The sequence below is a fragment of the Vicia villosa genome, linkage group LG7, assembly GCF_029867415.1.
Source record: "Vicia villosa cultivar HV-30 ecotype Madison, WI linkage group LG7, Vvil1.0, whole genome shotgun sequence".
Taxonomy (NCBI): Eukaryota; Viridiplantae; Streptophyta; class Magnoliopsida; order Fabales; family Fabaceae; genus Vicia; species Vicia villosa.
Genome location: NC_081186.1, coordinates 90,421,547 through 90,439,862, shown reverse-complemented (window position 1 = coordinate 90,439,862; position 18,316 = coordinate 90,421,547). Strand labels below are relative to the sequence as shown.

At 33.7% G+C, this 18,316-nt stretch overlaps 2 protein-coding genes across 2 annotated transcripts; both read right to left on the bottom strand.

Annotated features, from left to right (window-relative positions):
• Nucleotides 1-6,520: 6,520 nt before the first annotated feature.
• Nucleotides 6,521-13,050, bottom strand: LOC131617796 (probable inactive receptor kinase At2g26730). Its single transcript, XM_058889051.1, has 4 exons — nt 13,033-13,050; nt 9,279-9,330; nt 8,189-9,220; nt 6,521-7,185 (listed from the first exon to the last, which is right to left on the bottom strand). The coding sequence occupies exons 1-4, from the start codon at nt 13,048-13,050 to the stop codon at nt 6,521-6,523; spliced, it is 1,767 nt and encodes a 588-aa protein (XP_058745034.1).
• A 1,238-nt stretch (nt 13,051-14,288) lies between these two features.
• LOC131617795 (probable serine/threonine-protein kinase WNK11) lies at nt 14,289-16,543 on the bottom strand. Its single transcript, XM_058889050.1, has 3 exons — nt 16,424-16,543; nt 15,099-15,602; nt 14,289-15,005 (listed from the first exon to the last, which is right to left on the bottom strand). The coding sequence occupies exons 1-3, from the start codon at nt 16,424-16,426 to the stop codon at nt 14,598-14,600; spliced, it is 915 nt and encodes a 304-aa protein (XP_058745033.1). The 5' UTR covers nt 16,427-16,543; the 3' UTR covers nt 14,289-14,597.
• Nucleotides 16,544-18,316: the final 1,773 nt, after the last annotated feature.

Sequence of the window (18,316 nt, the reverse complement as noted above, 5' to 3'; positions counted from 1 at the left end):
TTTTATTAATATGAATAATATGATATTTGTGTTTATGGAGATGTAGATGACTTCAAAGAAACAAGAGATTAAATTTATATAAAAAAGTTAATAGTAACAATAATAATATTAAGCTTTGACAAAATATTATATTAAAAAAATCATCAGAAAAAATGATTCAACAGAAAAGTATACAAAAGTATTACCTAATATTTATTAGTTTATTCTTATTTAGAATCGTGAGTTACAACATTGAAGGCACTTAATGGACGATCATTGACCTCTACCTGAGTATGGATAAGGATGTCCTAGTTTCTTTTGGAAGCTATTTGAAATCAAACGTGATAATTACTTTTCGAGAACCTTCAACTTAGGGTTATTGAACTATTAACCATAGGTGTTTCTTCCAAGGACACTCATTTTATTTGGAATGCTCTAGAATGACTGTGACTTTTGGATTCCCTAAAAATATATATGCAAATAAGTTTTATTGTTTATGATCAACATCCTATGTTCAAAAGCTCGATATATTTTAAATAAATGGTGTAAAATTCTCAAAAGATCGTATTTTTATTGAGTTATGGTGAGAAAAATGTGGATTGTAATGGTGAGAAGTGAGGTCTCAAATATAAAAGAAACTTAAATTATGATTTATATATAATATAAAAGATTTTCATAAATAAAGAAACTTAAATTATGATCTATATATATTTTCATAAATAAATAGTAAAAAAAAATATAAAGACTACTTTCTTTACAAAATAATAGTATAATAAATTAAAAATATCTAATTAAATTTTATAATTTATTAAAGAATTCGAATATCCATCAGCATTAAACTCATATAAGAATTTTAAAATAAAATATGTATGTTCAATGCATTGAATACACACAATATTTTTTAGAAACATTAATTATTATTTTAATTTTTAATGTAATAAATATAACTTTTTTTAAAATTATTTTTTTAATCTCTTTAAAATTATTTTTTTAATCTCTTAAAAGATGTCTAACTTACTTTTTTTTTTTAATCTTTCAACAAATATTTCGGAAACACTCGTTAATATTTTCTTATTTTATATGTATGTAGCTATTAAACTATATGTCTCGTCATATAGACGGTTTTTTATCAGAGAAATTCTTTGGCCACCTCCCTATCTTCTAGTCCACCTCTGGTGAAAACCCCATTATACCCCTGACTTCGGAAATGAACTTCCGAAATGCATGAAAAAGGTGTTTTCGGAAGTTCATCTCCGAAAGCGCCTTTTTTTTTGAAAAAATGTCTTATTTCGGAAGTTCATTTCCGAAACTACAATTTCGGAAATGAACTTCCGAAATAAAACGCGTTCTGCAGATTAAGCAGAACTCTTCCCCTCCCCCAAATCATTTACCCTAATCATCATCAAACACTTCCATAGGCGAAATTTCTGCAGAAGCAAGTGTGAAGTAGCCAAACTCTTCTTCCAAACTCAACCAAACTCATCATTAAACACTAATTGGTAAGTTTATCATTGTTTTTTCAAGTTTTAGATCTATTTGATTAAACTATATTAGGGTGTTTAGAATCTGAAAAAATGACATTAAGATAGCTTAGTACTGATATTAGGATGTTTAGTAGGCAAAAAAATGGATTTGGTTTAGGTTTTTGGGTCTGCCATTGGAGGTTGCAGAGAAGCTCTGCGTGGGGGTGTTTCGGAAGTTCATTTCCGAAAACACCTCCATCCCAGTTTTCGGAAATGAACTTCCGAACTGTACCAGAAGTTCATTTTTTTTTGTTTTTTCATTTGTCTCGCATATTAATCGATTTCGATTGTTTACAGGATCATGTCAGACCAGCCAACACGCATCAGACAGGGGAGAGAGTCCCAGACTGCGTCGGCTAGACGCGAGCGGGCGGCGGCGCAGCTGGCGTCGACCCAGGGACGGGGGCAGGGACGGGGACGCCGTGTCCGCGTTCCATAAGACTTGGTGGAGAGTTCATCTGCTTCAGGCTCTAGGAGTAGGCTGGCTCGGGTATCTTCTTCCCGCCAGCGAGAGGAGGAGGATGAGGATGAGGAGGAGGAGGAGGTCATACCGGATGTTGACCCTCCAGTCGGGGAGGAGGAGGAGCAGGAGGAGCAGGAGGTGGATAGCTTTCCGGGAGGGCCTTTTGACACTTCCCTGCTGATTCACTACCAGGATCACGTCGCTCGGCGGATCTGGGAGGGAGAGGTATTTTTTTTTAACTTAGCCGTTTATTTGTCACCATTTTTTATAATTTTACCGTTTATTTCTCGCTTATTTGTTTTTTTTTAACAGGAGAGAGAGCCATTGAAAATGGTGAACCACTCCAGGAAGATTTTTGGTCTGTTTAAACCAGCAGCTCAGTGGTTTAACGACCACGTGTGAGGTTCAGGGCTTAGCGGGCTCTGCATGACCGGGTACACCACCATCAGCACCGGCATGCAGGGGGCATTTGTGGAGCGCTGGCACAAGGAGACGTCATCTTTCCACCTGCCGGTTAGGGAGATGACGATCACCTTGCACGACGTGCAGTGTCTTCTCCACCTGCCGATTAGGGGGCCGCTGTTGGACCACTCCCGGATCCAGAGGGTCCAGGCCATCGAGTGGATGACGCTCTATCTGGGTATGGAGGAGGAGGTTGCTCACTTTGAGTGCGCCACGACATCTGGGCCTCATATCCGGTTCACCACACTGAAGACTTATTTTGAGCACCATCTGGACGCGGCTGCCGAGGCCGAGGCTGCGGGTGACGAGCTGTTCACACAGTATCACCGCGGCTGCGCTCTTCGGTGCTGGTACATGCATGTGGTAGGCGCTGCATGCTTTGTGGACAAGAGCGCCAGGTATGTCGATGTGACCTACCTCCGCTATTTCATGGACCTGGATACCGTTCACCAGTGGAACTGGGGGACAGCTACTCTGGCATATCTCTACCAGAAGCTGAATGAGGCCTCCAACTGGAGGACGAGGCAGCTGGTCGGATCCTGCACTCTGCTTACGGTACGTTTGATTTTAACACATTCTCGTATTTATTTATTTATTTATGTTTCGTATTTATTTTTAATACATTATCGTATTTGTGTTTCAGAGCTGGATCATCTCCTACTTCTCCCGCATCCACGGCTTCCACATCGATCCTGCGTATGTTGACGCCATGCCCAGGGCCGCCAGATACGCCCTCCAGAGGGGGAACGATGCGGTGGGACCATACCGCCTGTACCTGGACCGCACGATGCACGACGACGTCACCTGGAGGCCGTTCGCCGACTATGCTCAGGTTGTCCCCTTCGACGGGGTTGCTCTATATTCAGGCTGGTTGGCATGCGGGACCGACATCATGGTCCGGTATCTCCCGGAGCGGTGCATGCGGCAGTTTGGGTTCGTGCAGATCATACCCAGGTCACCCTTCGAGGCTGCTCCTGACACAGTGACCAGAGTGCAGCTCACTGCCATATGGGAGGAGTGGCAGCATCATGTGGTACCGGAGGAGTACCGTCGCATGCGGGTCACCCAGGACTGGCACAGTGTGGAGGGGTACGTCACATGGTTCTACCGGGTGTCCCATCCTCTCTTGAGACCCGACGTTCCCGGCGCTCCTAGGCCAGCACACGAGGAGATCCTGGAGAACCGGCAGGCGGAGGATGACCACGCCATTGATCTCCTTCCGATCTGCCAGCGGATAGAGATGCTTGGGCGGGACGCGTTGGATCGAGGTGTCATTCATCAGGGCGGACCAGAGGCAGTCGCCGTGATGGAGATCATCGTCACTGATGCGGGCCGTGCGGCGGGGTACAGGCGGCAGAGGAGGGCCCAGGGTGAGCGGGTTAGGCACACCCAGTAGTGGTGGGGTTTATTCATTTTTTGATTTTGGATTGTATATTTAGCACACTATTTTTATTTATTTCGGTTTGTATATAATATTTTCATATTAGTATTTTTTTTTTATTTATCATATTAGTGTTTTCAGTCTATCTATTGTTTATTTTATTTGCCGGTAACGTTTAATTAAAATGCGGTTGCGTTTAAGAAAAAACATAAAAAAAACACAGTTTCTGCATAATTCGGAAATGAACTTCCGAATTCACCCCCCATGAGGTGTTTTCGGATGTTCATCTCCGAACGCACCCCCCATGAGGTGTTTTCGGAGATGAACTTCCGAATCAAGGAAATTTTTTTTAAAAAAAAGCGCTTCGGAAGTTCATTTCCGAAGCAGGGGTAGTTTGGGAATTTCGCTGGGGGTGACCCCCCATAGGGAGGTGGGTAAAGAAATTTTCTTTTATCATCCCTATTTCAAAGCATAACTTATTAGTTAAAGAAAAACAAAAGAGTAATAAAAATCTATTAGATAAAAACTAATTAACCACATTAAAACTTATATGCATTCCTATTTCATATTCAAAGGTTGTGAATTCTAAAATTGTCTTACTCTAACATAAAATATAACTTTTGTAGTTGCCAAATAACATACATAAAGAATAAACTAAAATTGGATAGTCATTACGAACTTAAGATTTTTTTTATATATTAAAAAATGGAAAGAAAATAAGCTATTATGATTTTGCTGGTAAATTATAATTGAAATGCTTTGCTCCCTATTAATAGTTACATGATTTAAATTCTAAATTATTATGTATGAGGTAGTAGTTTCTTCACACTTTTCTTTCTTTCAAAGTAGTTGCATATCTTTTGTTTACATTGTGTTTATATGCAATCATTTTCTTTAGTTGATCACTTAAGTATAAAAATAAAATAAACCACTAACATATAATGATACTAAACTCATATATTTTGTGTTCGTTTGTACTATGTTGTTTAATAATTCTGGTTTGGGTAGTACTGTGAATCATATCTAATCTTGTCTTTTACCGATTGGTCATCTTTATAATTATAGGCATTTTTTTTAAATTAAAGAATATATTAAAATAGAAAAGGAAAACAAAATACACAAGGGGGCCAAACCAATACCCCTTTTAAGAGCAAAGCCTAATCCTAGGTGTACCCTCCTTGTTCAAGAGGTAATCTTTAGCTATAGTAGAGTGCACATACAGGAACCAAGAATAACAACGTAAAGAAAAACTTATGTTCGCCAGAGTATCGTCACAACAATTGGCCTCCCTATAAGCATGGGATACCATGAAGTCCATAGTGCGACTATACGCAACACAATTGAGCCAACGAGATCTGATACTCCACAGAACTAGAGAAGAGTTACTAAAAGCTTCCACAACGAATGTACAGTCCGTTTCCAACCAAATTTTCTTCCAGCCTAAGGTAATGACTTTCTCCATAACAATAATTGCCGCCAAAATCTCAGCCATAACCGCATTTCCATTACCCAAAAAATCACTAAAACTCCCAATATGACAAGCATTCTCATCCCTAAATATCCCTCCACATGCCATCAAAGATGGAGTTCCAATAGCAAGCCCGTCAATATTGACTTTTATCCAACCTTGCGGCGGAGGAAGCCAAAGGACCTCCTTAGAAGATAAAGGACGACTCGGGTGCAGGCTAACATCAAAACCCTTGAGAATTGTGAAGTTCTGAATGGGGTTATTAGAACACTACAAAGAATTATCCCCCACCAATTTAGCTCTTGCCAAAATTATGCTAATACAAGATTTCCAGTTCAACCTTTTATCTTCAAACCGGCCAAGGTTTCTAGCCCTCCAAACCTGGTAAAAACAGTTACAAATGCAAGAAAGAGTAACATCCAAGGCTTGAGGAGAATGTTGAGTTTTAAGCAAATCAATACAATCTTGAATGTTGCCAATGCTACCAGTAAAATGCAGCTTCTGGCAGAGCCAATTCCATATATTCTTGGCAAATGAACAATGGAAGAACAGATGAGGTGTTGTCTCAACATTCATCTTGCAAAGAGTGCACATGGATGTATGGTAGAAACCTCTTACTAACATATTCTCATCTGTGGGCAGTCTGCAATGTAAAATTCTCCAAACCAACATGAATTGAGTAGGTGGAACACATTTGTTCCAAGGGAAAACTTTATTGATCCGGGGCAAGACAGGAGAGGAAATTTGTTTCTGCAGAAACCTGTAGGCAATCTTTAAGCTTAACTCCCCCGAATTAGAGCTTCTCCAGATCCTAGAATCATCAACATCTCCCTCTGGCAAAACAATAACAGTAATTATGGTCATCAATTTATTTCATGCGGACAGAGGTTTTAAATCCTCATTCAATTATGGCAAAACATGTGAACCTGCCATGTCCCGTCATCATTTATTTCATGTGGACCGAGGTTTTAAATCCTTATTCAATTTTTTTTCTAACTTTTGCAAAATGGACTAAACAAAAACAGAAATGCCTATTTACCTTCCCGATTAAAATAAGTTGAATTTCTGACTGTAGTCTTAAATGAGAATTATAATTATAAGCAACAAATCAACATACATAAAATATATTCCTAACCTATAACAAACATTTCATCAAATCACCTGATTAATAAGGTTTGTACATAGGAATCACCTTAATATTTATGCTAAAACAATACTACATATCTCATTAAAAATCACAAACATCAATAATTTGATCCGGGAGAATCCCATGTATCAGGTATGATTTGATGAAGTGAACAACATTCTTGATTAGATCCACTAGAACAACATTTTGAAGTAGAAAATTCCAACTCTTGTTTTTCATGTGCATTCATAACCCCCTCTATTATGTCCAAAACCTCTCCAACATTTGGCCTATTTTCTTGTAAACCGGACACACACTTAAGAGCAATATTCAACAATGAAAATGCACCTTGTTGATCATTCTCTCTAACTTCTTTATCAAAAACTTCTCCTGTCCATTCCTCTCTCACCATTGATCTTACCCATCGAACAAGATCGATTCTACTAGCTTCTGTGCTTTGTCCGGTTAGTAATTCTAGTAGGATCACCCCGAAGCTATAGACGTCGCCTTTTTCGGTTAAACTTCTTTCGGGGGCTATGTGTCCATGAGAGGAAAAGAGAGTAGCTCCTCGGTTTGGTTCGAAGAATTTTGATAAACCGTGTTCACTTATTAGTGCTTCGTTTTTTTCATTAAGAAGAATATTTGATAGCTTGATGTTTCCATGAGGAATATTGATCTGTCCTTCTTCCAATTTCTTGTATATGAAGGCCAAACCCCTCCCAATTCCACGTGCTATTTCGAGACGAAGTTTCCATGGAAAAACTTTTCTCTTCGCTATATAATCTACATAATTACAATATCACTTTGTTAACTGTTAATTGAGAGGAAATTTTAATAGTATTATGTAAATAATCCGAGATCAAAATGAATTTAGATTTTTTATAATTAGCTGTCACGCATTTATGATAATTGATAAACTCGAACTATTAGATAAACGACTCACATTTTAAATTTGATTTGCTCAAATTGAAATGTACGTTATTTCATCTTCTCTAAAGCGTTCTTATTCACTTATTAGAGTGAATACATGAAAATTTTTACTATAATAAATTTAAGTCTGGTAGATTTATACATGCATATTATATGAGTCATTAAACATTGTGACATCGATAATGTAAAAAGTATAATATATTGACACACACACACACACATATATATATATATATATATATATATATATATATATATATATATATATATATATATATATATATATATATATATATATATATATATATATATATATATATATATATATATATATATATATATGGGAGCATATCAAGTGAGAGTATTTTAAAATGAGAGAAATAAATATCAACCGTTGGATTGTGCAAGAGAGAAGGTTAATGCATTAATGTGGCTATTACATTCTCTCTCTTGATAAATCCAATGGTTAGTATTTATTCCTCTCATCTCTAATTATAAAATGCTCTCACTTGATATACTCTCATATATATATATATATATATATATATATATATATATATATATATATATATATATATATATATATATATATATATATATATATATATATATATATATATATATATATATATATATATATATATATATATATATATATATATATATATATATATATATATATATATATATATATATATATATATATATAGTATTTTTAGGGCAACACACATATTTCTAAAGGTGTTAATGCATAAGTGTTCATATGTGTTTGTGTATGAGTGCGCTTAAATATATGACATGTTTGTGATGAGTGTGTGGAATATTGCAACTAAAAAAACATACAACCTTAACTTACCATTTAAAAGGTTGAGCAAACTTCCATTGCTTTGATATTTGTAAATGATAAGTTTTTCTTCACTTGTACAACGGTAACCAACAAGAGGGAGAATATTTTGATGCTTCACTTCACTTATCTTCTTCAAGATTTCACAAAACTCATCACAAGAAACTTGCAAATTCTTCATTCTTTTCACCCCATATTCAACATTATTCTCAAGTTTCACCTTAAAAAGACTACTCCAAAAATTCTCACTTCTCAAATCAGCTTTAGCTCTTAACAAATCCTCCAAACTAAACCTTTCATGATCTTCAACAAAGAACACAAGTTCTGAATTACTATTAACACCCCCTTTTAACCTCACCTCATTTGTCACCTTTTTCATAGGAGAATCTATATGCTTCTTCTTCACCTCACTCTCTCCCATTAATTTAGATGATTTCTTTACCATAAAGTATAGTGATGATAAAAGCAATCCAATTCCCAAAACTAACCCTACCAAAATCTCAATATGGGAATACCATGCTTTCTTTCCATGTTCAGATTTATCATTAGAATTTAAAGAACTTGGTGTTGGCTCTATTCTTTCTACCACATCACTCTCACTCTCTAGCTTACTAAATTGCACCATATAATTACTAGAAAAATTATTGTTAGTCAAATCCAAATTCTTAAGATATTTCAATCTTTTCAAAGCCTTTGGTAACCTACCACTTAGTTTATTATTGGTTACATTTAAATAAACCAACCTTCTACAAAGCAAAATTGAGTTTGAGATATTCCCTTTGAGATTATTATTAGCTAAACTAACAACTCTAAGGTTTTGGAGTTTGCATAGTGAATCCACGTCAAATATGCCACTAAGGTTCATGTTGTCAAGGTTTATCTCTATAATATTTGTAGCATTTGAGTTGCATGTTACACCCTTGAACTTGTTGTTAAAACATGGATTGGATATCTTGGTAATGTTGAAAACATTATCGGAATCAAGAGCTTTAAGGAAAGTGAAGAAAGAATGAGACTCTAATGATGATGATAGTAACTCACCTCTTGAATAGAACATGATTATGAAGAAAGATACTAAGAACATTGTGAAATCTCTTGTGTTCTTCATTTTTTGTGTGGATGTATGTTGAATGAATCATGGGTCTATATTGACACTATGGATAAGGACATGTCTAGTCATTATAGGATTCTACGTACAATGTTTTGTCGTTATTATGTAACACTTGTTATTATCGTTGCTTTGTTATGTCTTTAGATAAAATAAAACATTTCGTGTTTGAAACATAAGGAAGGATCATTGTCATCCTTTTGCGGCCAAAATAAATATTCCTCATACTATTATATGATTTACAACCAATTACCTTATCTAATAGGTGAAGATTTTGAATTCACATTTGTTTCATTCATCTAATCTTTCATTTTTCATTTCCCGGGTATATGCATAGAATAAACTAATTTGTTTTCTTCTATTACTTCAAATTATAAAAATATACAAATAATAGAATTGAATTTTTATTTGATTAAGCTCTGCTTCACTCAATTTTATATGTTTCATTTTGCTCTATTTCGTTCTACTCCATCAATTCAAACATATTTCTAAAGCATTAAAACTACTTAGAAATTATATGAATATAAGAGGCTTAGTATAATTTACGGTTTTAACGTTAACTTCAAAAAATATACATTTGCTACTTTAACTTAAAAAGTATTATATTGATCTTTAAACTCTTTAAAATATATCTTATTAATAATTTTTGTTAAATTAACGATCGAAAATTTTTAAAATTTGTTAACATATATAGGTAGCATATAATATATAGTCGTTATGATTCCGAGAAATTAGGAAGGTCCCACCCGTATAGCATAGATGAGTTTCTCTTTTCTGTATATAAATGACTTGTGATACTATACCTATAACTCAATTGATTAAGAAATAAAATGTTTTCATATTTGGATTTATGAGAATTTAATATGGTATGAGAGCCTGGTTCCTCTTCCAATAGAGTTTGCACGCATTGTGGACGCAGCGGAGACATGCTTCATGAAACATGGTTATACACCGGGTTATATATATAGCTACAAGAGCTCCAAACCTTCGATCAATAATACAACAAAGTGTACTCCCCTTGAAGACTCTTCTAAAACTACTCAAGACTCTCCAATCACATTGGCAGCTTTGCAAGACCAATATCATCAAATCCTAATAATCCTTCAACAACAAGCATCCTTCTCTTCTCCTGCTGTCTCAGACGCCTCTCTCCTTAATATCAACTCTATCTCCACTTCTCTGGATGGTAAGCTACATGTATAATGGGTAATTGATACATGTGCAACACATCACATAACCCCTAACATCATTAACTTCTCCTTTTACTCTTATGTTACGCCTATAAACATGAAACTTCCTAATGACTTTATTGTCTCAACCAACATCGCAGGAACTATTTTTCTCTCCAACTCTTTAACTCTCACTATATTGTCTACTATATTCCTACATTTAGTGTTAATTTAATTTCCGCAACTAAACTTATTGACTCTTCTCTATGCCATCTCACTTTCAGTAACACTAAATGCCTTATTTTGCAGCAACATTCCCATAAAGTGATTTGTTCAACTAATAGGCATAGAGACCTATATGTTCTACAAACCCATGCCATCTCTTCCCCTTTACCCCCACCCCTTTTACTTGTAATTATATTCTGGTCATGTTACTCCTAATATATGGCATAAATGTTTAGGGCACCCTTCTAATTCTGTACACCAAACTATGTCTTCACTTTTTCCTGCAATTACTTACAACATTAATAAAGATATGCCTTGTCATTTTTGTCACCTTTCTAAGCACAAAAGTTTGCCTTATCCTGATAGTATTAGTACCATTTCTAAAGCTTTTGAACTCTTACACGCTAACATTTAGGACCCTTATTCAACCCCTTCTGTCACCAATACAATATTTTTTCTCACCCTTATGGATGCCTTCACTCGATTCACTTGGGACATCTTCATGACCCAGAAGAGTGAAACTCGCAAACATTTGCTTAACTTTATTTCCTATATTAATACACAATTTTCTTCAAAATTTAAATGTATTCGCACAAACAACGGGCCTGAATTTTTGATGACTGACTTTTATCACTCTCAAGGAATCTCACACCATCGATCATGTGTTGAATTCCCTCAACAAAATGGCATTGTTGAACGAAAACATCAACACACCTTTAATGTTGCATGATCCTTGTTCTTTCAAGCTAACCTACCTAAAAGTTTTTGGCATTTATCTATAGCTCACGTTGTTCACATAATTAATTGTTTATCGTCTCCTCTTATGCATAATAACACTCCATATTTCTTACTTTTCAATACCAATCCTTCTTATGAAAATTTAAAATGCTTTAGATGTCTAGCTTATGCTTCTACTATTAAAAAAATCGTATTAAGTTTGACCCTAGATCAACAAAATGTGTTTTTTTAGGATATCAAGAAGGTACAAAAGGATATCTCTTATTTAATTTTTCTACTAACAATTTTTTTGTTTCCAGAAACATATCCTTTTATGAATCACAATTTCCCTTTGCTACTACTCCTGATCATAATCCCCTCCCACCTTTACCTACTATACATTATGACTCCACCGACCTAGAACCCCTGTCTTATGACAACACTCACTCTTCTCCTACTTTGCCTAACTCTCCATTACCCAATACATCTCAACCCTCCTTTACTCCTCCACTCAACCCTACCACTTAACTTTCTCTCCCCCTTCCTCCTCGATAACCTACTGTCTCAACACTCATACCTCATACACCTAACCTTAGACGTTCCATTAGGAACACAAAACCTCATTCTTATCTCAACAATTATCACTGTAACCTTCTCCAATTAAATTCACCAAATTCCCTTAATCCTCTCATACCTCCTTTCCCGCTTTCCTTCATCATATCTTATGATAACTGCGACAACAAATATATAATTTTTTTCTTTCCATTTCTTCTACACCTGAACCTACAAGCTAGCAAACATGACTGTCGGATACAAGCCATGCAATCTAAACTTAAATCCCTTCAGCAAACCAACACCTGTACCATTGTTGATCTCGCCCTAATAAAACACCAATAGGTTGTAAACAGGTCTATAAAATTAATTATCTTGCTGACGGTTCTATTGACAGGTACAAAACTAGGCTTGTTGCCAAAGGATACACGCAACTTGAAGATGTCGATTATTTTTGACACTTTCTCACCCGTTGCTAAATTAACAATAGTTCGGACTCTCCTTGCCTTAGCCTCAATCAAGAATTGGCATATAGAACAACTAGATGTCAATAATGCATTCCTTCATGGGGATCTCAAAGAGGAAGTCTACATGAAAGTTCCCAACGGTTTCACTCTATCTCCTCCTTCTTCCCCCACAAATGTTTGTAAGCTTTATAAAAGTCTTTATGGACTTAAACAGGCTAGTCGACAATGGTATTCAAAATTGTTTGAATTTTTAATTTCAATTGGTTAGATCCATTCTCATGCTGATTACTCTTTATTTATTAAATCTTATATTGATAGTTTCACACCTTTGTTAGTTTATGTAGATGATTTAGTCTTAGCGGGTAATAACCTTATAGAAATCCAAAATGTTAAATCTCTTATTCATAGCCAGTTTTGTCTCAAATACCTTGGACCTCTTCGATACTTTCTTTGCCTTGAAGTGACACGATCATCATCTAGTATTTTAGTTAATCAACATCACTATGTTCTTGATTTACTAAGTAAAATAGATATTGTTGCTACTAAACCATCTCCTAGTCCTTATAATATTTCATTAAAGTTTCACCGCAACACATCTCCTCCCTATCACGACTCTACATAATATCGTAGACTCATAGGTCAGCTAATTTATTTAACAACCACTAGACCCGACATCTCATTTGTCGTACAACAACTCAGCCACTGTTTTATTTTGCATCTTCTGACTTACTTATTTCCGGTTTTGCAGATAGCGACTGGGCTGCTTGCCCTTCGACACGACGCTCTGTCACAGGCTTTGCTGTTTTTCTTGGCAACTCATTGATTTTGTGGAAATCGAAGAAACAAAACACAATCTCTCACTCCAACTCTGAAGGAGAATAATGCGCACTAGCCAGCCTCACTTGATAAATTTTAAATTTTAAATTTTAAATTAAAAAAATGTAATATTACTGCAAATTATGAGAATATTTTATCACCACTGATATCCAATGCAAATTCTGAGAACTATTTATTTGTTGAGAAATAATTTAATGTAAGTGTAATTGTAATTGTTAACCCATATACATTTCAATTAATCAAATTTAACCTATAAAATGTTCATGAATACTATTTTTTAAAATCAAATTGAGATGTTTATAGTAGGTCTAGTCCAACCCAAGTTTTATATGAACTAGTATAATCTCTCACCTAGATGAATTCAAATCAATATTGAAAACCGACCAACCATGATTGACACAATATTAAAGCCAATGTCTAATTTGCCTATTGCTTCAAGGAGAAAAAAAAAATGTGGCACAATCAATGGGTATCCACCATAATTAATTTCCCAACAAAATTAGCACTTTACTTTCACACTTCTCTTTATCATTAAGTTAGCCTTAGCTTTACTCCAATAGCCATTTATCCCATTTTAAAATATGAACAACTCATCACTATGGTCATTGAAATCTTCATCTATTGGCTGGCCTCCAAACAAATAGGACTATGTTACTCAACTTGCATTCAAACTTATGACTTCCCTCATTTCTTTGACTTCAAATCAAATGATAAATTAAACCTTTTTCACACTTACATTGCTTCAAATTGCCTCAAAATCTCATTTTAATAATTGAAGGTGACAATGAGATAGAGATATCAGATATCACATACTACCAAAGACTCTTTTGATTTCAAAATTCATTTCTTGTGATTTAGCTTTTCATGAGAAGATTAAAAGCTTTGTTTGGTTTGGTAAAACTTTTTTAAAAATGCTTTTTTAAAATGATATTCAAAGGAACATTACATTTTGCTTTTCAATTCAAATTTTGGTACCTATTAGTATAGCTTGATTGCTGATTTTGTTTGATATATGGTTTGATGCATGCATCTCGACCTTTATTAACTCGGTCCGAAATCGGGCATTGTAAAAGATAAGAATCAAAACATTTATTATAGAATCATCATTCAATATATATGCTTAACAATATTTGTTGAAAATCTCCTATGTACAAAATGACAACATCCCCAATTAAGCCCTCCCTAATATTCAGCCTTAGCAGAAGGGAAAAAATCAAATCAAATCAAATCATTCCATATAAGCCCAAATCATACCATATAGCCCTTCCCCAAATTGCAAATTAACATATAAACTAAAAAAGGTAAATAAACCAAACTAAAAAAACTAAGATAAGAACTGTTTTTCTTTAGTATGAATCAACATAAGCAGCATTTTCGTCGTCATCGTCATCATCAACAAGTTCGTCAAAGAAAGGATCTTTGAGAAGCTCATCAGCAGAAGGCCTAACCCTTGGTTGAGCAAGACACTTCTCAATGAAGTCCCTTACCTCTGAATCTTTGACCTTGTTTAAGGCAGCAGGTCTAATACCAGAACACACTTTCTTGTATATCTTGGCAACATTGTCGCACTCGCTATAAGGAATCTCCAATGTCACCATTTCTAACAAACACATGCCAAATGAGTATATATCCACCAGTTCTGTGTAATCTTCGTCGTATAACTCCGGTGCCATAAACTCTGGTGTTCCGAGAATTGTGTGTGCAATGTGATTTGTCCCCACAATCGCAGCCAAACCCAAGTCACCAATCTTAACCTGAAAATAGTCACAAATCTATAAGTATAAGAATCAAAAAATCAATGCTGTAAATATGACAGAAAGAAAAACAGAATTAGAATAGTGAGTTACCTGGCCAACATTCCCATTAACAAACACATTACTGCAATTGAGATCTCTATGAATGATGCAAGGCTCATGAGTGTGCAAATAATTCAACCCTTTCAAAATCTGCCTCGACCATTTCTTCAACGCCTTCATCGAAACATGCCTATGTTTCTTCCTATACTCTCTCAAATTCCCACTAGTACAAACCTCAGTGATGAAATTGAGCGTGCCGTGTTCATCGTCGGTCCAAACACTATAAAGCTCAATGATGTTTTCGTTTGTTAAGTTTTTCAATAACCTCACTTCACCATAGAGCCTCTTTACCATATCAGGCTCTTCACAGAAGTTTCTCAGTTTCACTTGGTTCCATGCTACCTCAATTCCTTCTTCTTGATCAAATCCTCGATACACTTTCTTCACCGCACCGCATCCTAGTAGTTCAGTGTATCTACCGTATCGACCGGTTGGATCAGTTTCCGCAAATACCTCGGAGTCTTTGTCGGATGAATCAGGGTTTGCACTCGGCATCTGTTACCACAATGATATAGTTATTAGCAATTTTTTACAAACAAATACTCATATATTAGTTCTTATAAACTATGAAGAACAGCCTGAGACACATATAGACATCTAACAAGACACACATTCAGACACACATACAGACACCAGACAAGACACACATACAGACACCAGACAAGACGGATACGTCTTTTCGGAGGTGTCCGTGTTATAAACATATTTTTTTATCTGAAGGTAGAAATCACCAAAAATAAAATAAAAAAGTCAAAAAAATCAAAATCAAATCAAATACTAGTCAATTAAAAAAATTTAATAACAAGTATATTAGTAATTGTTAAAAATATATTACATCTAAATGTAGAAAGAAATCACCAAAAATTAAAAATAAGTCAAATAAAAAATCAAAATCAAATCAAATATCATCAATGTGGAAATTCTAAGAAAACGATTTCAGCAAGTTATTCAATTCTGAGGAACAAAAAGGGAAAATTCTATATATATTTTCTTCTAGATGGAAATTTAACAATGGAAAAATGAATAAAATAAACTCATGAAAAAAAAAACTGTTGCATGTAGTAATAATAATAACATCTAAAATCAAACAGTAACTCATGATGAAATGAATCAAATGATACAATTGAAGGTACAAAGTGTATGAAACTGAATAATTAAGTGATTATGTAAATAAGTGATTAAGTAACATTCAAAAGCAAAAGGACTTAAAATTTGATGAATTCATTAATCATGTGAGTATTTGAAATTTGAAACAATTAACAAAGAGATTATGATAGAACATGATGAAAAAAATGGAGCAAGATTAAGATGATTACCATGAAGAAAACCGAATTGAATGAACGAGAAAAAGCTGAAAATGAAAATCTGGAACTTTCGGCGGTAAAGAGAAGCTAAGAAAGCTGTTTGCTTAGAGAGAGAGAGAGAGAGAGAGAGAGAGAGAGAGAGAGAGAGAGAGAGAGATTGGTGAATGAATGTGTTGGTATTTATATAGAAATCAAGAGGAGCCAGATTTGAAGTAATTTAAGTTTTACAAAAATATCTCAACGGTTTTCTTATCTTTTTTTCCTTTTTGTTTTTTTAATATTATTTTCTCAAATTGGTATTATTTTATAAAGGAATTATTTTTCTTAAATAAGATTTGACTAGAAATAAAATGATATAGACTACTTGTTTACTTTCACTAAAATATTGTTTGCTTTTTGAAGGCTTTGTTTTAACTCTTTAAGAATTTTTATTTATTCATAGATAAAAATAATTTGATACAATATTTTTTTTAAATAAAAAACAAAATTAGTATTTTTTTTATATTTGGGTAATGTTAAAATTTATATGCTATCTAAACAAATTACAAATTTAATATATTTAAATATAAATAATTATTAATGTCATCTTAAATTTTCAGATTCTTAGTTATGGTAAAATAAATATAGATCTTATCATTTCAATTTAATAGTGACAAATATTAGTGACAAACATTATTTTTAATTATAGTTTAATCGTGTTAAATTTAAGATTTTGTGAGATAGTCTATTTTACAATTCTTAAAAATGACATTAATAATAGTGATTCAAATTAGTTTTTTAATTAAAAAATTTATTATTATTATTATTAATAATTTTATAATTATAATTGTTTGATATTATTAAAATGGGGGAATACAAATTTGTTATTTATTTTAAGTTTAAATTAGTATTTCTTGAAACTTGATTTTTTTTAAACGGAAAAATACATCTTTTAGATTTTTGATTCATTTTTATTAAAATATTTTTTGACTAATTTTTTTGTTAAAGTTAATATTTCTTAAAATTTTATGTTTGAATGGTTTTTTAGTCATATGATTTATGGTGTAAAAAAATAATAATAGTAATTCATCACAATTGTTAATAATAAAATTTAAATATTTATAAAGATTTAATCTTTGAAATGTACTCTTAATATTACAAAAATTATATGGGGACAACTTCTCTACCATCTCAAAAAGTTGGATAGAGTACCTTCAACCAATCAAAAGATCCCATTTAATTTTAACATATTTAATTAATTATAAAATTATACAATTATTTGATATTTCTAAGACATTTTACGTTGGAGGTAACTTTACCCAACTTTTTTAAGTCAGGTAGATAAGAATTCACCAAATTATAATAGTAATTTATCACAATTGTTATTTATTGAAAATACTTTAATATAAATATTTTGCTTTTCCTAAAATAGATTTTTAAAAAAGTAGTTTTTTTCAATAAAAACAAATTACCTTTATTGTGGAAAAAAAACAAATTTGGTCAGTAAGTATGTACTTTAGAAATTGGTTTGTGCCACGCATTGTTGAACATTGGTTGTTGCAAGCAATTGAGTTTGATGCATACACGTTTAGTCATATAATAATAATAATAATAATATCATGTTTTTATTTTTTTTTATTTTCTTTATTTCTTGGAATTGGTATACATTAAAAAGTCAAATAATACAAAAATAAATTAAAGAAATTATTATTTTCAGGAGGGTTTGTTGGGTCAATCGTGTGTAGCCATTTATGGAAGCGCGTGATTAACACACGCTAACATGGGAGAAGGGACAAAATTTGATGTCAAAGAAGCTTCAACCTTTTTAAAAATGAGAGAGATGCTTCAACCTTTATTCCAGATAGTAGGGAAGAAAGTGCATACTTCATGGGACCAAGCAATAAAAAGAAAAATATTATTGGGAAA

What these genes read in the sequence shown, in the direction of transcription:
- LOC131617796 (XM_058889051.1), bottom strand. An exon ending in CATCCACACAAAAAATGAAG is followed by an intron (nt 9,221 to 9,278) that starts AACACAAGAGAT and finishes TGTTCTATTCAA; the next exon opens with GAGGTGAGTTACTATCATCA. An exon ending in TTTGCTCAACCTTTTAAATG is followed by an intron (nt 7,186 to 8,188) that starts GTAAGTTAAGGT and finishes GTAATTATGTAG; the next exon opens with ATTATATAGCGAAGAGAAAA.
- LOC131617795 (XM_058889050.1), bottom strand. An exon ending in TTAATGGGAATGTTGGCCAG is followed by an intron (nt 15,006 to 15,098) that starts GTAACTCACTAT and finishes GACTATTTTCAG; the next exon opens with GTTAAGATTGGTGACTTGGG.